The 17484-nt window shown below is 42.3% G+C and overlaps 2 protein-coding genes across 2 annotated transcripts; both read right to left on the bottom strand.

Annotated features, from left to right (window-relative positions):
* Positions 1 to 8493: 8493 nt before the first annotated feature.
* Positions 8494 to 11585, bottom strand: LOC147864884 (glucan endo-1,3-beta-glucosidase 11-like). Its single transcript, XM_087319063.1, has 3 exons — positions 11546 to 11585; positions 9992 to 10677; positions 8494 to 9105 (listed from the first exon to the last, which is right to left on the bottom strand). Exons 1-3 carry the CDS (start codon positions 11583 to 11585, stop codon positions 8614 to 8616), a joined length of 1218 nt encoding a protein of 405 aa, XP_087175189.1. The 3' UTR covers positions 8494 to 8613.
* Positions 11586 to 13431: 1846 nt separating this feature from the next.
* LOC147864883 (GDSL esterase/lipase At5g08460-like) lies at positions 13432 to 17203 on the bottom strand. The gene is made up of 5 exons (XM_087319064.1): positions 16733 to 17203; positions 15949 to 16067; positions 15492 to 15734; positions 15010 to 15259; positions 13432 to 13773 (listed from the first exon to the last, which is right to left on the bottom strand). Exons 1-5 carry the CDS (start codon positions 17058 to 17060, stop codon positions 13547 to 13549), a joined length of 1167 nt encoding a protein of 388 aa, XP_087175190.1. The 5' UTR covers positions 17061 to 17203; the 3' UTR covers positions 13432 to 13546.
* Positions 17204 to 17484: the final 281 nt, after the last annotated feature.

Raw genomic sequence — 17484 nt, 5'->3', positions numbered from 1 at the left:
CAACCTACCAACCAAGTTTGGTTGCCCAACCAAGTTTAATTGTGGTCACCCAACCGACGTGTGGTCACCCAACCCATAAGTATTATGGTTGCCCAACCAAGCAATTCAAGTCACCCAACTACATGTATCCCCAACCAAGTTTGGTCGCCCAACCAAGCAATTCAAGTCGCCCACCCGCATGTATCCCCAACCAAGTTTGGTCGCCCAACCAAGCAATTCAGGTCGCCCAACCACATGTATCCCCAACCAAGTTTGGTCGCCCAACCCATTAAGTATTGTGGTCGCCCAACCAAGCAATTCAGGTTGCCCAACCAAGTTTGGTCGCCCAACCGATGTGTATAAAACCTTGAAATCGGCTATCATTTTCTCACATTTTTTCAAACGAGATTGTTAGGGTTTTTTGCCGATAATGGTTTCAAGCAGCCTGTCATCAACTACATCCATTTGCCACTTTTGCTATCGTCACCCATTTATTTCCCATCTGCCCAATGTTTCTACTTTTTTTGCAAATTGTTTTTGGTGTAGATCATATTTTTCATGTCAAGGGTTTAGGGTTAATTGATTATTGATTATTTAGGGTTTTGGTTGATCATTGATCATTGAGAGGTTCCGAACTTGTTGTATAGGGTTGGGCGAGATGCACGATGGAACAAGGCCCGTGCATGTATCATGGCTAAGTCTTGCCATAAAAATGGTATCTCAAGAAATGCGACATGGAAACACACTTACGCAAGACACATGGCATTGACATAGTGCTACCACCAGGGATGAGGATAGAGGAGGATACCCTAGGGGTGTGCTTCAACAACTATGAGCACCAGAGATCGCTAAAACATTTCATGGACCCTGAAATCAAGTACCACAAAAATCGGCAATCATACATCCAGAAGTTGAAGGTTAGGGCCGTTTTTGAGGTTCAACTCCATTCCCGTTGAACTCTGACGGATCACCGATGCAAAGTTCACTACGAGATTTATGTAGCATGAGATGGCCATCTACAACTCCAAAAAGGATGAACAGATGGAAATGTTGAAGAAGAATATTGCATCCAGATTGGATTCTTATGTAAGTATGAACCTTTCATGCTTTTTTAGTGTTGGAGGGTTAAATCTTTGGATTATGTCATATTTGGTGAAGTAGTGTAAAAAAGCGGGCTTATCCACCAAAGAGGGTGGTGTGTCAACCAATACACAAGAGGCATAACATCCATCAGATGTATCCACACCACCTAGACAGAGACAACCCAAAATGCAAGTTAGGCGGAAGGAGGTGGAGTTGGTGATAGATACTCTCCCATTAACATCATATTCAGATAACACATCACCGAATGTGGCCACGGTAAATATGGAAGCACCAATGCCATCAGATCGTGGATCCAAACACTGAGCAAATAGTTTGCCAAGTTTTTTATTTGTGGAATACAATTTGTAAACTTTCAGATTTAAGGGTGGCTTGAGTCAAATTGCATGCATGTTTCTTTGAAACTATTGAGCGGCAAGCTCAACCGGATCCGGATCGGCATCCGGAAGGATGAAACCGGATCGGTGAGACGGATTGGCGAGCCGGTGAGTTGGGGAGCCGGTTAGCTGGATCCATCAGTAACCGGAAGCCTAGTAGCAGTTAGACTACTAGGAAGTTAATAGTCTCGTAGTCAGTGCCAGATGCTCGAGTGAGCATTGAAGTACGCGGTACTTCTGTCATTCCTCTCAGGACTTGTATAAATAGTGATGTTGAGCATGTTTCATGTACAGAGAACTATTATTGTTTTGTAATATAATTATGTTGTTCTGCTCTTTCTCTGTCTCTCCCGCGTATGTAAAACTTTCCATTAAACTTGCGTGTTTTCTGTGTTTGTTTTCTATTGCTTCCACACATAATCTTTTTCATGGTATCAGAGCGTGAGGGTTGAAGACCTCTACAACTGACATTTGCTTTCTCAAGAAAAACCCTACAAGTTGTGAGAATAGAACAATAGACGAAAAATAAAATAAAATGGACAGAGGTATGGCAAGTTCACTTCCTATAGAGAAGCTCAACCAGAGCAACTATGCGTCCTGGTCATACAAAATGCACCAGTACCTACTGAGGCATGGGTATTGGAGTTTCGTGGAAGGAACGAATGAGGTAGCACCAGAGCCTGGACACAAGGACTTCCCGGTATGGGAGCAAGGGGCGAGCCAAGTATTATACTGCCTCGCGTCCTGTGTGCACGACCAGATGCTCGGCTACATCAGGGATGCAAAGACGCCAAAGGAGGCCTGGGAAAATCTGCGTAAGATTTTCGCCGCAAGTACCACAACCCGTAAGTTGCAGCTCCAACAAGAGTTGAACAACATCCGACAAAGAGATATGTCGGTTATGGACTACACCAAAATAAAGGAGATTTGCGACGCACTCGGGTCCATCAACGTGATGGTGGACGAAGACGAAATGGTACAAATATGCCTTGGTGGTCTAGCGCAAAGGCAAGGGCCAATCCGGACAACAATCTACACCCGGGAGAAACCACTGACCTTCTTTGACTTGCAATCGATGCTGATGGTCGAAGAAAACCACGCGAGTGGGTCTAGGACCACTCAATCGGACAACCGGATGATGTACACGGAGGCGGATAAGCCCCGTGGGCGTGGGGGATGAGGTGGGTCGGCACGCACTGGAGGCGGCCGACAAGAGCAGGAAAGAAGGCACAGAGAACGTGCCGACAACAGTTCTGGGACTTCCACAAGCAGGGGGAGTCAAGGCGGCACCGGATGCCGACAAGATAAACCCGCCACAGAATGCTGGTATTGTGGTAAAAAGGGCCACCGAGAAAGCGAGTGTTGGAAGAAGCGCGCCGATTCAGACAGATCTGGATCCGGCAAAACCGGTCGGGAAAACCGACAAAGCTCGCACTACGCGCAATGATCGAAAGGATCCGGAACCAGGAAGACCGATAAGGGGTCAGCCTTGGTGATGAAGCACGAGGCAAATTCAATGAAAAAGACCACTTCCAAATCAAAGGAAGTATGGTATGTTGATTCTGGTGCGTCGAATCACATGACAAGCCACAAAGAGTGGTTCTCCTTCCTGGAGAAACCGGAACAACCGAGAGTTATCGAAATCGGAGACGACACTCCTCACCCAATCGTGCATGTCGGAGAAGTCCCTTTGAGCCACGTTGGACAGAGGGGGAAGTTGATGAACGTATTACACATTTCGACTATCACTAAGAACCTGGTGTCAGTCGGTCAGATCGTTGACCATGGGATGCAGGTACAGTTTACGCACCTTGGGTGCTTCATCCAGGAAGAGGGCCAAATCATTGCGCAAGGGCGCAGAGACGGGAGGATGTTCATCCTTAACACCAATGACGTTGGCACCGCTTTGTTCGCCAAAGGACAGAAGGTCGAATCGGACATCGACCTGTGGCACAAGCGGATCGGCCACGTCAATTATCGGAGGCTTCAAGACTTGCAAATGAAACAAGTTGTTTTCGGTTTGCCGAAGTTCGGTGGCCGGAAGGCCCAAGTATGTGAAGCCTGCCAACTCGGGAAGCAACACCGGCTTCCATTCCCCACCGAACGAAATCGTAGCCATAACAAGCTCGACCTTATTCATTCGGATGTATGGGGACCGACATAGAACGTGAGTCTTGGCTGGAGTCGATATTTCGTCTCCTTCATCGACGACTACAACTGGCACACATGGATCTACCTCATTGAGTGGAAGAGCGAAGTCTTTGACTGTTTCCGGAACCTCCAAAGCATGGTGGAGAGGGAATCGGAGAGGAAGATCAAGTGCATGTGGTCGGACGGCGGAAAAGAATATTTTTCCGGCCAATTCAACAGTTATCTGCAGCAAATAGGAATTCGGCGAGAGTTCAGCTGTAGATACACACCGGAACATAATGGTGTAGCCGAGAGGAAGAATCGGTTGCTTTTCGACGCGGCAAGGGCGATGCTGGAGGAGAAGAGCATGCCCCATTTCTACTGGGCGGAGGCGGTCCAGACGGCCATCTACATCCAAAACCGGATCGGTGACAAGGTGTTCGCGCATGAGCTATTTTTCGGGCGCAAGACGAATTTGCGACACCTTCGGATATTCGGTAGCATTGCATATGTGCATGTACCAGATGAAAAGCGGAGGAAGTTGGATGCAAAGTCGGAGAAATGCATACTAATCGGTTACTCGCATGAGCAAAAGGGGTATAAATGTTACAACCCCTGGACGAAGCAGGTCCGGGTTAGCCGGGATGTTGAGTTTGATGAGATGGCATCATGGTATGCCTTACCGATTCCGACTTCCGACCCCGACCCGATACCAGAGGATGAGGCTAGTGAGCCTGAACCGGTCCAGTTAGAAGATGAGGACGTCGACACTCTAGAAGAGAGTCCGATCTCATTTCGGTTAAGTGGACCGAATGAGTGGCTGAGTCGAGATGACCAATCGGATGAGGAACCGGCGAGTAGTGAAGACTCTGTCGTGCTCTCCCCACACAAGGAACCAAGGAGACGGTTCACGCGCAAAGAAAAGGGGAAGAAGAAGATGCCAGATTATGAAATGAGTAATAATGAGTAGGATCGGAGCGGATCTGACTCCGGTATGAAAGAAGGTGGATCTTCGGCAACAAAGACCGAGCCGGCCAAGAAGGGCCTCAAACCGGGTAACGGTGGTTTACACCGGGTATGGATACAATGAGTACATGGTGCATCACTATGCGTACATGACCAAGGTGGTGGAAGTGCGTGAGCCAGAGACCTACGTAGAAGCGGCAAGGGACACAAATTAGCGTGCCGCTATGGAGGAAGAGATGCGGGCACTTGATGCCAACGATACATGGAACCTGGTTGACCCTCCTCGTAACTGTAAACCGATCGGATGCAAGTGGGTGTACAAGGTAAAGTACAACGCCGACGGTTCAGTTAACCGGTACAAGGCCCGGTTACTAGCAAAGGGATATGCGCAGACCCACGGAATCGACTACGACGAGACCTTCGCTCCGGTAGCGAAGATGGTGATGGTTCGTGTGGTGCTAGCGGTTGCTGCGGCAAGGGGGTGGCATCTTCACCAAATGGACGTGAAGAATGCATTTCTTCAAGGCGATCTTGAAGAAGAGGTCTTTATGACCCAATCCCCTGGTTTCCAGTTAGGGATGAACAAGTTGATGGTATGTCGGCTGAAGAAGTCACTTTATGGCCTAAAGCAAGCCCCCCGAGCTTGGAATGCGAAGATCACGCATCGGTTGCGTAAGATGGGGTTTTTGGCCTCCAAGTCTGACTCTTCGTTGTTCATTCGGCAAGGTTCGGACGGTCCGATATGCATCTTGTTGTATGTTGATGATCTAGTCATCATCGGACCCGGACTCGATGAAATCAGCCGAGTTAAGTCCCATCTGTCGAATGCATTTGAGATGAAGGACCTAGGGGACCTTCACTACTTCCTTGGGATCGAGGTGATTTGAACCCTCGACGACATATTGCTCTCACAGAGACACTATGTGTTGAATATGTTGTACAAGTTCGGCATGACAGAATGCCGACCTATTTCTACAACCCTGGACCGGAACCAGAAGCTCTGTCCCAACTCCGGACCGGCCTGCGATGAGAAATGGTTCCGACAAATTGTCGGAAGCCTTATATATTTGACCATCACCCGACCCGACATCAGCTATCCAGTCGGTGTGATTAGCCAATTCATGCAGAAGCTGACCGTAGAGCATCTTCAGTGCGCGCACCGAATACTGCGGTATGTGAGCAGCACGAAGGACCGAGGACTGTTATACCGGCGAGGTATGACCAAAGAGCTAGTCGATTACACGGATGCCGACTGGGCCGACGATGCATCAGATCGCCGTTCAACTTCCGGCTATATGTTTTCCCTTGGTAGCGCGGCTGTTGCGTGGAGCAGCAAAAAGCAGCCAACAGTGGCTCTGTCGAGCATTGAGGCTGAATACCGGGGCGCTACCGTTGCCACCTGTGAAGCCATTTGGCTCCGGCGACTGCTGCAAGACCTGCAGATCGAGGTGCCGACCCCGATCCTGATCTATTGCGACAACATAAGCAGCATGCAGCTCGCCAAGAACCTTGTATTCCATGCTCGCACAAAGCACATCGAAGTGCACTACCACTTCGTGCGTGAGCGTGTCCTGAGCGGTGAAGTCGAACTTCCGTATGTTCATACGGATCGACAAGTTGCCGACATCTTCACCAAACCTCTCGGATCGGACAACTTGCAACACTTCACCGAAATGCTTGGTGTTCAGCATCTCGACGTGCCACACTTGAGGGGGAGAACAGGCAAAGACACTGGAATGGGCAAAGGCAAAGAAACTGCATATTGCGCTTGCGCCGATGAGGGAAGAACCGACAAAGGGGGAGACAAGAAGAAGAAAGGAGTCGAGTTGGCAAAGGAAGTTTACACATCCGAACAAGTCGGAACAAGTGGCAGCGGCGGTAGAGTCAAGAAGGACAGAGCCGACCGGAAGAAGAAGGCCAAGACCCGGACATGGTCCGATGTGGTGAAGGGCCTGGAACCGGAAGACGAATCGGGAGCAACCGATTCGGACAAGAGCTGGAACGAATTGAAGACAACCGATTCGGTTCGACAAACGGATTTGGAAGAATCGGATCAATTCAAGGCCAAAGGACGAGATGGCAGCAAAAGTCGACGCCAACAAGAAGGAATCGGTGGGTCGACAAGCGCCAAAGTCACAACAGCAAGGGAGCTGATTTGGACCTATTGAGCAGACAAGGTGACCGAGGAGGTCGAGATGCGCAGAAACAGAAGGGTCGTGGCAAACGAGACCGGACTGGACAAGGAGCGCGAGCAAGGCGGAGTGATGCCAAAAGGAGCCAGGTGGAAGGACCGGCTGCCATGGAGACTGACACTACGATCCGACCTCAAGTTGAGCTTGAGGGGGAGAGTTGAGCGACAAGCTCAACCAGATCCGGATCGGTTGAACAAGCCTGAGTCGGATCGGCGAGCCGGTGAGCTGGGGAGCCGGTTAGCTGGATCCATCAGTAACCGGAAGCCTAGTAGCAGCTAGACTACTAGGGAGTTAATAGTCTCATAGTCAGTGCCAGACGCTCAAGTGAGCATTGAAGTACGCGGTACTTCTGTCAGTCTTCTCAGGACTTGTATAAATAGTGTTGTTGAGCACGTTTCATGTACAAAGAACTATTATTGTTTTGTAATATAATTATGTTGTTCTGCTCTTTCTCTGTCTCTCCCGCGTACTGTAAAGCTTTCCATTAAACCTACGTGTTTTCTGTGTTCGTTTTCTATTGCTTCCGCACATAATCTTTTTCAGAAACAAGTACCAGCTTGCATGCCGAAGGATCAATCTCACCTTTGACATTGTGGGGTCAAATCTTCAGATAATGTGCAAGGATGGAGAAATGGCATCCACATGGACCATGTCATTATTCACCATGTGGATGGAGTACTCGCTGCCCCATGAGGTGTTAGAACGGTTCACCATAGTCGACCCCTTTGGGTGCAGCTACACAAGAAAATGGTGAAGGTGCAAGAGATCCTCGAACGTGTGGCCGAGCGTGATTTCATCTTCATTCTGATTGTGGTATCGGGCCATTGGGTGTTGTGGACAAAGATGTGGCAGAAAGTTTCTATGCTAACCAACACAATAGTCTTCTGTGATCCACTGAACAACGAGGTGACAGACACTATGTGGAGTCTTGTCGATATCGTGATTCAAACAATTTCTAGTGCAACAGGAGACCACCGCATTGTGTTGGAGGGTAGACATCACATAATGCATATCCCAACTCAACCAAATGGTTCGGATTGTGGCTTTTATTTGATGAAGACTATACAGATGTTGATCGAGGAGATTTTACGAGGATGGATATCTCCAGATTTTGTAAGTGTGATTGCAAATGGATGTCTCAAGGTTTTTATGTCAAGTGTTGTCTCAAGTTTTTGATGTCAAGTGTTGTCTCAAGTTTTTGATGTCAAGTAGTACTCAAGTTTTTGTTGGATCTCAAGTTTTGGTTGTTTATCTCAAGTTTTTGGATGTCAAGTAGTACTCAAGTTTTTGTTCGATCTCAAGTTTTTGAGGTCAAGTGTTGTCTCGAGTTTTTGTTGTTCATCTCATGTTTTTGATGTCAAGTAGTACTCAAGTTTTCGTTGGATCTCAAACTGTTTTTTAATCAGGTCGCCCAACCTGTTACGGTGGTCGCCCAACTTGCAACGGTCAGAGTTGGGCGACCAAATGTGGTTGGGCGACCGAGGTGTCAAAGTTGGGATACCTCTGACAACCTTTTTTTTTGTGTGTTCTTATTTATCCAAATCAGACAGTGCAGATCACACTTGCCATCAGCCGAGGGATCTTCACCATCTGTGACCATGATTCCTTCACCAACCCTATTTATGATTTGGTAGCGGATAGACACAAGCCATAAATACACACACATAGTTTTATCATGCTTGGTTAATAATAAAAGCACCAACACTATTGCCCTCTACTTTTAATTCACATTCCTCACGTTAATAAAATTTCTCAAACATAATTAAAGAGGCGAATCGAAAATGATCCCCTCCTATATTTCGCGTTGCTTTCTTTGCTTCTTGAAAAACTTTCCAAATATCACCATTGTATTACAATAGGTTGCCTCTTTATCGAGGCAATGATAATAAAGTTATAAAAACAATGGTGGTACTTCCAATGAATAAATTTGAGGTTTTGGTGACACTAGAAGAGCTATGCAAGTTATTCGGATGTATTTGGTGAATGTTACTAGGAGATGATGGATGTGGATTTTGAGTAGAAGGAGAAGAATGTATGTCATCTTGAACTAACCCAAGGTCATAAGCCCTACTTCCATCCGGTTTAAAGAGGCCATAATTCCGTTCTGATGAAGGGCCCGGCTTGGAGTTCTCATTGAATAATGCAAATATATACACCTCAAGGGGGAGATGAGGTTGCAGTGGAGTACCTAAACGCGACACCAAGTGCTTTATGAGATTCGAATTATAGGTTTGTGCATTTAGTTGTTGAGCACCAGGCTCATTAGGATCACCAAATGATGGCCACCCAGTTTCAGTAACAATTACAGGGACATTTGTGACACCTGAGCATGCCTTGATTGCGGAGTATACTGCATCCACCTGAGCAAAAATGGGCCAAATGATCATGTTTGTAAAAAAACAATCGTTGAAAGACAATTTGTAAACTTAGAAGCGATGGTGAAATGCATAATGTTTGATTAGTAAGAAAGTGTTACAAACACAATCATATGGAACCCTCTCATTGAAAAATACATGCTTACTATCAAATGACCTAAGAGATGATACATGTATTCACACAATCTCTTGCAATGCACATACAATATGAGCATTTGGGCATTGGGAACCCATAATGTGTGTATGTCTTGTTGTTCACACACGTGCATACTAGTATAGGATATGTAACGAGGACCTCATCAATTTTGCGACTTGCCTTTCTAAATTGTTTAGAGAACAAAAGTTTTTGTACAAGTATGAAAAATAGTCGAGCTCTTGTTATTAGAATATAATAGTATGAATTCTAAAAATAGTCAAGCTTTTCAATTAAAACTAATGGGATATAGTTGCATAAAAATAGTTGAGCATTTTCACTAGAAATAAGTGATCCTTTCATTTTACCGCTTTTAAAGGGTAATGCTATCCTATTTCCAAAGGAGACTCTTTAGGTGCAAGATCTCATACCAAAATTATGAATATGGGCAAATGCTAGTATGCATGATCTTCGTAGTACATGTTTGTTTTCCCTATAATCCAACATAGCATGAATGCTACATTGTAAACAACTTTACCACTACACCATTATGTTTATATATTCTAATTTAGATATTTGGAATATCTATGGATGAGTAAACATGTGAGACTTATTTTAAATCCCTCTCTAGAATCTCTTTTAAGGTTATTCACTATGATGTGCATCATTTACTATTAATGTAAAAATGGGGCTATTTCCATAAGTTTCTACCGGCATGACATAATATGGAGTGAATACCTGAGCGTCAAGCATGTTATAATAAAGATGGCCAGTGACAGGGTCAGGAAGCCCTTGATTGGGTTGAAAGAGAACATACGCCAATGGGATAGAGACGGGTTGTGCCCTATAGGCAAAGAAGGGGTATGCATTAATCATGAATGGTGCCCCTGTTTGTGCTAAGTACAATGCAAGTGGTCGCATGACAACATCTCTTATACTAGGTTCAAATGTTGCAGTTGAAGGTGGGAAAGATGGTGTTGCAAGAACTGACATTGCATGTGGTGTTGATACAACTATATGTGTTGCTAGTGGCCCAAGTGCTGCATGAACATTCATTATGGCAGGCATCAAGTCAGCAATAAGGCGAGCATCCCCGGTTGTAAGCACCTCATTTCCAACTGCAATGGCCTTAATCATTGGTGCCCAAGGTTCTATGTTTTGTTTAACCCATATCATTGCCACTTCAACATCATTGGCCAACCCATGTAATTCTTCATTGCCAACCCCCACAATGAAAGATATGCCTTTACCCATGAAATCCTTGAGGACAGTTGTGTTCACATTGTAGATCTTGGCCTTTGTGACACCCATCCCTACCATCAAGTCCCTTGCTTTATTTGGTGGTGGCAAGTTGTCTGCTACCATACCATAATTAATCCCCACCATTTCCATGTGATTTGCATTTACTAATCTTGTCATTGATCCTGTCATCCAACTCAACCATAATTTTTGTAATTAATATACCACAATTAATGTAAGTGTAATTCGTATAATTACAAAAAGATAGTGAAAATGTTGCCATTCTCAAACCACATTGTTTGCATTTGATATTCTTATCATTTTGTCATTCAAATCAGCCATTGTAATTATAAGTTACAACCTCGATAGAAGGTTAATTTATCCTAACCAAAATTTGAACTAGAATGCTATATTAATGATAATGCTAATATCCTAATGCCCATTACATACCAACAATCCATTACATCTTTTACACACTTAAGACATAAGCAATCATCCACTAATTGTTACATGCTTATATGTAATCATACCAAGTTAATGCATTGGCATTCTTAATTAAACATATGAATAGCCATTGACATGCTTATATACAATCAAATGTTAGTTTGACATAATAATATTAAGCACACAATAAATTTAGAACATGTCTCCAAAATGAATGACTTAGAATGTATTCACACTAATTGTAAAATGCAAAAAAAAAAAAGTGTGTGAATGTGGGTACATATAGCTTGAGAAAAATTATCATGTCAAAAAAATGCAAAATAGGCATACATGTGTTTTTTTTTCATACTTTCATTAAATTATTACACGCCTATAACAACTTGAAATATGCTACCCATGTTTAGAGAACATATATGCATATTTGCAAGACAATGCACATTGATACACACAAAAACAATTGACGTCAACACATTTTCCACAATTTAAATTTTCCATTTAAAATGCAATGCTAATCATCGCAGAATTGATATTCTATAAAATTGAGTGTGTAATAATTACTAATGACAAAGCGAAGACATCATTCTAGTCTTTATTTATAAGGGTTCTTACCTATTAACACCAAAAACATGAAATCTTGACTTCGCCACATCCCAACAGAGAAGGATGTTTGCTACAATTCATATAAGTATATATACCTATTTACATGTACCTCATCAAGTGGCTTTTTTGAGTTTAAAGTCATGTCGATCACTTTTGGAATATCTCTCTATCAAGGGATCCACAAGGCATATGAGAATATGTAAATATAATGTAAGCCACCTCGAGATGCATAGACATATTCTCTTACAATAGGATGGTATCCTCAAATAAAATTGTTTATTATTATCAAATGCAATTATCCTCACCGAAAAGGTCTATCATAACCAAGAAGATACATCGGAATATTGTGTCTCGTTCATTAGATTAAAAGGCAATAAGATTCTAAAATTCAAGAATCAAAGGTAGTGGACATGGATCAAATTTCAATAAAAACCATTTATCCATTGTTTGATAAATGTCACTCTATACCCTCCTTCCAATGATTGCTCTCGTTCACAAAGTTATTGCTTATAGATTCACAACGTCAAAACAATGGACTGAAAATGTCAAGTATAAATAGCTCATGGTGAAAACAACGCTATTGCACTTTCCAATAGGAAGAGTTTTTTTTTTTCCAAAAAAAAAACTACTTCCATTAGTTAAGCAATGTACAAAGGATAATTTACAACTCATATCTTACAGGACATCTTGCATGTCGAAGGAAAACAATATGTGTAGATGAAACAACAAAAAAAAACAACTCCAAAGCACCACATCATTCGATGTGTATAGCATTACTTGAACGCATATTCTCCACATGAGCCTCATACAAGCAGAATTCAGCATAGATGTCCTCCATTCACTCCTCATGGCAGCACCCATGTAGATGTTAGGTACACTTGGAGGGAACAGCCGCCGTGGTGGTTGATAATTCCACTTCACTTTACCATCCATTATCTGCAGCATCGACGAACAACACTATTGCATTAAAAAGATAATGTTAAAACAACACCATTGCATTAAAAAGATAATGTTAATAAAGTTATTATTTAAACATGTGTGTGAACAATTGATGTCTAGGCACAAATCCAATATGCAATTATATTATAACATTGCTTTTTTGCTTATCCTAATATGATTTGGGCGATCATCATCAATATGATAAACTACATTAGCACAACCATTCAACAATTTTAACATGTGTTGACCACATCTTGCGGGCACAAAGACATGGACAATCAACATAATAACTCGCACAACACTCAAATGCTTAATAATCAAATTGAAATGAAAAACACTTACTATTGATATACAAGAATAAGAATTCCCAAGTTCCGTTGGTTGAACACCAAATAAACACATTTCATGAGATGTTTTACTTTAGCTATGATTTCATTACCCAAAGAGGTAATAGGGAATGGTATGGAACAACGGGTTTGGCTATGCAGATTGTATACATCATTGGCATTTCCAACTTCCAAGTTTTCCACAACATTAAGGAGCACTATAAAGTCTTTTACAACATTGAAATTAACATTCTATCCAAAACACTAGTGAAGGTGGTATTATTGCCATTTACAATGCACTACATTGAATTGTTGTGATTCACTGAGCAAATTTCAGGGATTTAAGTATCAAATTGAATTGGTTAAATAATTTACATTTTTGTCCATAAAATTGTTGTTAAGTCCGTAAGCAATATTGCAGGTCGAAGAATCAAATGGACTTGGTTATGCCTACCATTGTTGCAACATGTAGTTTCACATGAGCTACGCATGTTATTTTTCAGTCATTAGACAACTATCAACGATTCAAGAGTTAATCCAACTTAAAATATGCTCATGCATAATTATTGTGTAGTTTTATGAAAGCCATAAATGTTACTTTATGAGTACTTGCCAATATACATACATGAATGAGTTTAATAATAGATCCTTTTTATTGAGTTGCAACAATCCTTGAGTGTCATTGGATGCACAAAACGTTTAAAATACAAGTGAGGTAGATTGATGGTGTAGGAGAGGACAAGGTTTAGACAAGGAGGGAGAGTTGTCGAAGGTTGAAAGGGAGAATATCATCGACAGAGCCATCCCAAAGTCGACGTGCGATCATGTGGTATGCCGCACTAGTTGGGTGGACATAATCCCAAAATACATGGTTTGACGCGTTTGAACAAAGGGAATCTATGAGAGGAAAGCAACTTGCTGCCCCTCCAAATTCTCCTAATCCGCAACATGCTGTCCTCGAATCATTAAACCCTTAGACACACAAAAAACCACAAAGAATTATCAAAATCACACAAATTGGCTTTGTTTAGAACGATTTTGATGGAAATATGCCCAAACGCTACAAAACTCATACATGAAAACACAACCATCATACCACATCAACCAAAATGTCAAATAGCAAAAGCTCTCACGTAGCTACCTTAGAAACAACATTTACACATCTAAAATCGGGATCCTTTCATAATGGAGGGCCGAAAAAGTCATCTTGGTGGAGCATATCACCACTTTATTCTCTCACCAAAAGAGGTGAAGACCCTCTACCTTTGTCCACATTTCTCTTGTAAAAACATATATGTTTTTACGAGAGACATAAGCTTAGAAAGATCCAAAATCACAATGTCTTTGTTTCCTTTGGAAATATGGACACCTTGTGTTTATACTCTTTTTTTTTAACTTATTAGCATGGGGAACCAAGACAGCGGGAGTAAAGAGAAACCTTTGTGGTTTCATACTTTCCTCTTGACAATTTGCTCAATTCATATAGGATGTTGAAATATATGATTCTAACGCAATGCAATTGTGATATTCTTATAAAGTAGTTGGTAGATGATGTGCAAGGATTTATATGCATGCACGTGATGGAGGGCGGAAAATGCCACCTTGGTGGAGCATAACTCCACTTTATTCTCTCCCCAAAAGAGGTGAAGACCTGCCTTTGTCCACATTTCTCTCGAAAGCTTATAAAGATCCAAATTCACAAAGTCTTTGTTTCCTTCGGAAATATGGACATCTTGTGTTTATACTCTCTTTTTTAACTTATAAGGATGGGGAACTAAGATGACAAGGGTAAAGAGAAACCCTTGTGGTTTCGTACTTTCCTCTCGACAATTTGCTCATTTAATACATGATGTTGAAATGTATGATTCTAACGCAATGCAATTGTGATATTCTTATAAAGTAGTTGGTTAATGATGTGCAAGGATTTATATGCATGCACATGTTTATATGTAAGTGTGCATGTTATTAGGATGGGGAACTAAGATGACGAGAGTAAAGAGAAACCCTTGTGGTTTCGTACTTTCCTCTTGACAATTTGCTCATTTAATACAAGATGTTGAAATGTATGATTCTAACTCAATGCAATTGTGATATTCTTATAGAGTAGTTGGTTGATGATGTGCAAGGATTTATATGCATGCACATGTTTATATGTAAGTGTGCATGTAGGCATGTATGAAGAGACACATGAGTACTTGTAATACATACCAAAGGACATTGGATTGCTAAGGATCTTGACAGCGAGATCATAAGCATTGGCATATAAAATGTGGGCATCTGAGAAATTGCTTGCTTGAAGAGATGTGATTGCATTGAGAAGGGCAACATTGTAGGATTGGATGGCATTGTTGAGGGGATTAGCGCATTGACCGTGTGACTTATATAGCATTGATGGCACACACCCCAAAGGTGGCACAGATACCACCAACATCTTTCTTGCTCCCAATTTATATAAGTTCTACACATGAGACATTAAACATCCATGATCACGTCATATGGTTAGAAAATATGAGTTTTGAACTCCACTGGAAAAGAATAAGGTACATTGATGATAATAAAGCCTTAATAGAACAATAAATGTGACATGAAACATGAAGAAATTGTGTTTACAAAACGACTTAATTGAACTAGAGAAATCCTTGGGTTAAATTGTTGTGCAAATTTGACAGGTATATTTGAATGGTCAATACCTGTAATTGGGACACGAATTGACTCAACAAGTTCGTTTGGAATGTGGGTGGAAATCCAACATCGTGAGGAGATAAAATGGAGCTTGCGTCATAGTAACTAAAGAAATCATTGCTTCCAGTGACAATTAGATGAAGGGACTTCGAAATTAGGAGGGAAGCTTGCTCTTGCCCAATCTTGGTGACAAGTCTTTGCTTCACGTCTTTAAAATTGTCAATTTGCTTCGATAATGGTATGCGTTGTCCCTAGGCAGCAATTCCAATAAAGGCACTATTAGGGAAATCGAGAAACATTTCATGTTTAACAAAATATGGCTAAACTATATTCCTCACTTGAACCATCTTGAGATGAATCCATGTTCAATGAACTTATACAATTAATATTTCACACATCATACATGTAAATGGAAAACAAGGCTAATATTTTGTTTCCTTCTTATGTTTACTCTTGGGGTCTTACATAAAATGCTCCAGTAGTATCTAGAATTCCCGAACCAGCCGACGCAAAGCATACTCCATGTAAAATGTTGTCTCCACAATAAAGGTAAGGGGGCACAAAAGGGAGCCCTAAGAAGATAGCTGCATGGGAAATGATAACCATGCATCTATTAGAATATCTCTGAGAACCCAATGCTATATTTATAGTGTATACGGAAAACAAACATTCTAAAATCTTCCGGCAATTGTTTTTTAACATATCTCCACATAAAACTAGATGTTCATGAAATTTGCATGCACATAAACCGAGCCACACACATTTTGCTAGGTTGGAAAGGAAGTTTTTCATGGGCACTCTAGTCCATTACCTCTCTAATAGGCCTTTGTTTAACGACGAAAGGTAGCTAATTCATCTACTATATCCCTAGAGGGCCCTTGTTTATCGACGAAAGGTAGCTAATTCATCTACCATATCCCTAATAGGCCCTTGTTTAATAATGAAACGTAGCTAATGTGCTACTCTAGCCTTAGTTAACCTTTACTAACAACAAACGGGTCTATACTCGCGTTAATTAACCCCTAAAGGGGATTGTAGCCCTAATTAACCCCTACTTTTGCCTTCCAAGTAGCCCCCTAGTAACAACAATAGCTAATGTGCCTAGTCTAGCTCAATTGTTAAAACACAAAATTGTAATTGTAATAAAGTTGTAACAAATTCATCGGGGGGAGGGGAACTGATTGGACGGAAGGAACGATGCACGACCCCATGAGACACGATGGCTTATCTTCTTCTTTTTTGTATTTACCGAGATAATCGACCGCAAGGAGGCCATCGCAGAAGCGTCCGGTGGGGACGCGGTCGACAAAGTTCTTGCCGTAAGGGTAGAAGTCGGCGCGGGCGAGTGTGAAAAGCCAGTTGTTGTTACCGGTGTCGGCGATCGAGTCTCCGAAGAGGAAGAGCGCGGGGATGTTGTTGGTACCAAGACTAGTGTCATCATCATCATCATTCTCTCGGACAATGCCGGATGCTTGCGGGCTCGGGCCGCCACACCATACCAAGGATGATAGGGTAATGGTGGAATACATGTAGGCCATGATCATAAGAAGGTGCACCATGTGAGTGGAAGAAGCCATTATGGGCTATTATTACAATTTACCAGAATTATTATATATTCCTCTGTCTCTGTCTCTCCTTCTCTCCTTACTCTGCAAGAGACTAGAAGTTGCTAACATTTAGTTACCTCTTGATCTCTTTCTTTGTCTCTCTCTCTCTCTCTCTCACTGGGTAGCTCACCCGTGACTCCTTTTTTTTTTTGACATATATCTCTTGGGCAAATCTATATGTATCACAAAAGTGTTCTTGTTTGGACACTCAATGCACACAAATAAGTTGGCTGCCCATCATGCCAACATACACACACACACACATTTGTTTTATTAGACAAGAACTCGGAACAACTTGTTGCTTTGCCGCCCATTTCCATTACCTTCTCCATCATGTCCTCGCATTTGGGCCCAATGCGGAGCCCGGGCCTTATTGTTGAAAGGGGATAGGCTA

This window comes from Azolla caroliniana, unplaced genomic scaffold (assembly GCF_043228905.1).
Source record: "Azolla caroliniana isolate FFs.n. ecotype wild unplaced genomic scaffold, voAzoCaro1.0.p SCAF_4, whole genome shotgun sequence".
Lineage (NCBI taxonomy): Eukaryota > Viridiplantae > Streptophyta > Polypodiopsida > Salviniales > Salviniaceae > Azolla > Azolla caroliniana.
This window is presented reverse-complemented; position numbering and strand designations above follow the sequence as displayed.

Bases quoted from the DNA above. Each gene is read 5' to 3' on its own strand.
- LOC147864884 (XM_087319063.1), bottom strand. From the start codon at position 11,585: ATGTGGCGAAGTCAAGATTTCATGTTTTTGGTGTTAATAG. The intron at 10,678-11,545 runs GTAAGAACCCTT...GTTGGATGACAG, and splicing joins CATGTTTTTGGTGTTAATAG to GATCAATGACAAGATTAGTA. The intron at 9,106-9,991 runs GTATTCACTCCA...ATTTTTGCTCAG, and splicing joins ATAACATGCTTGACGCTCAG to GTGGATGCAGTATACTCCGC.
- LOC147864883 (XM_087319064.1), bottom strand. From the start codon at position 17,060: ATGGCTTCTTCCACTCACATGGTGCACCTTCTTATGATCATGGCCTAC. The intron at 15,735-15,948 runs GTAAGACCCCAA...ATTGCTGCCTAG, and splicing joins ATACTACTGGAGCATTTTAT to GGACAACGCATACCATTATC. The intron at 13,774-15,009 runs GTATGTATTACA...TGTGTGTCTAAG, and splicing joins TAGCAATCCAATGTCCTTTG to GGTTTAATGATTCGAGGACA.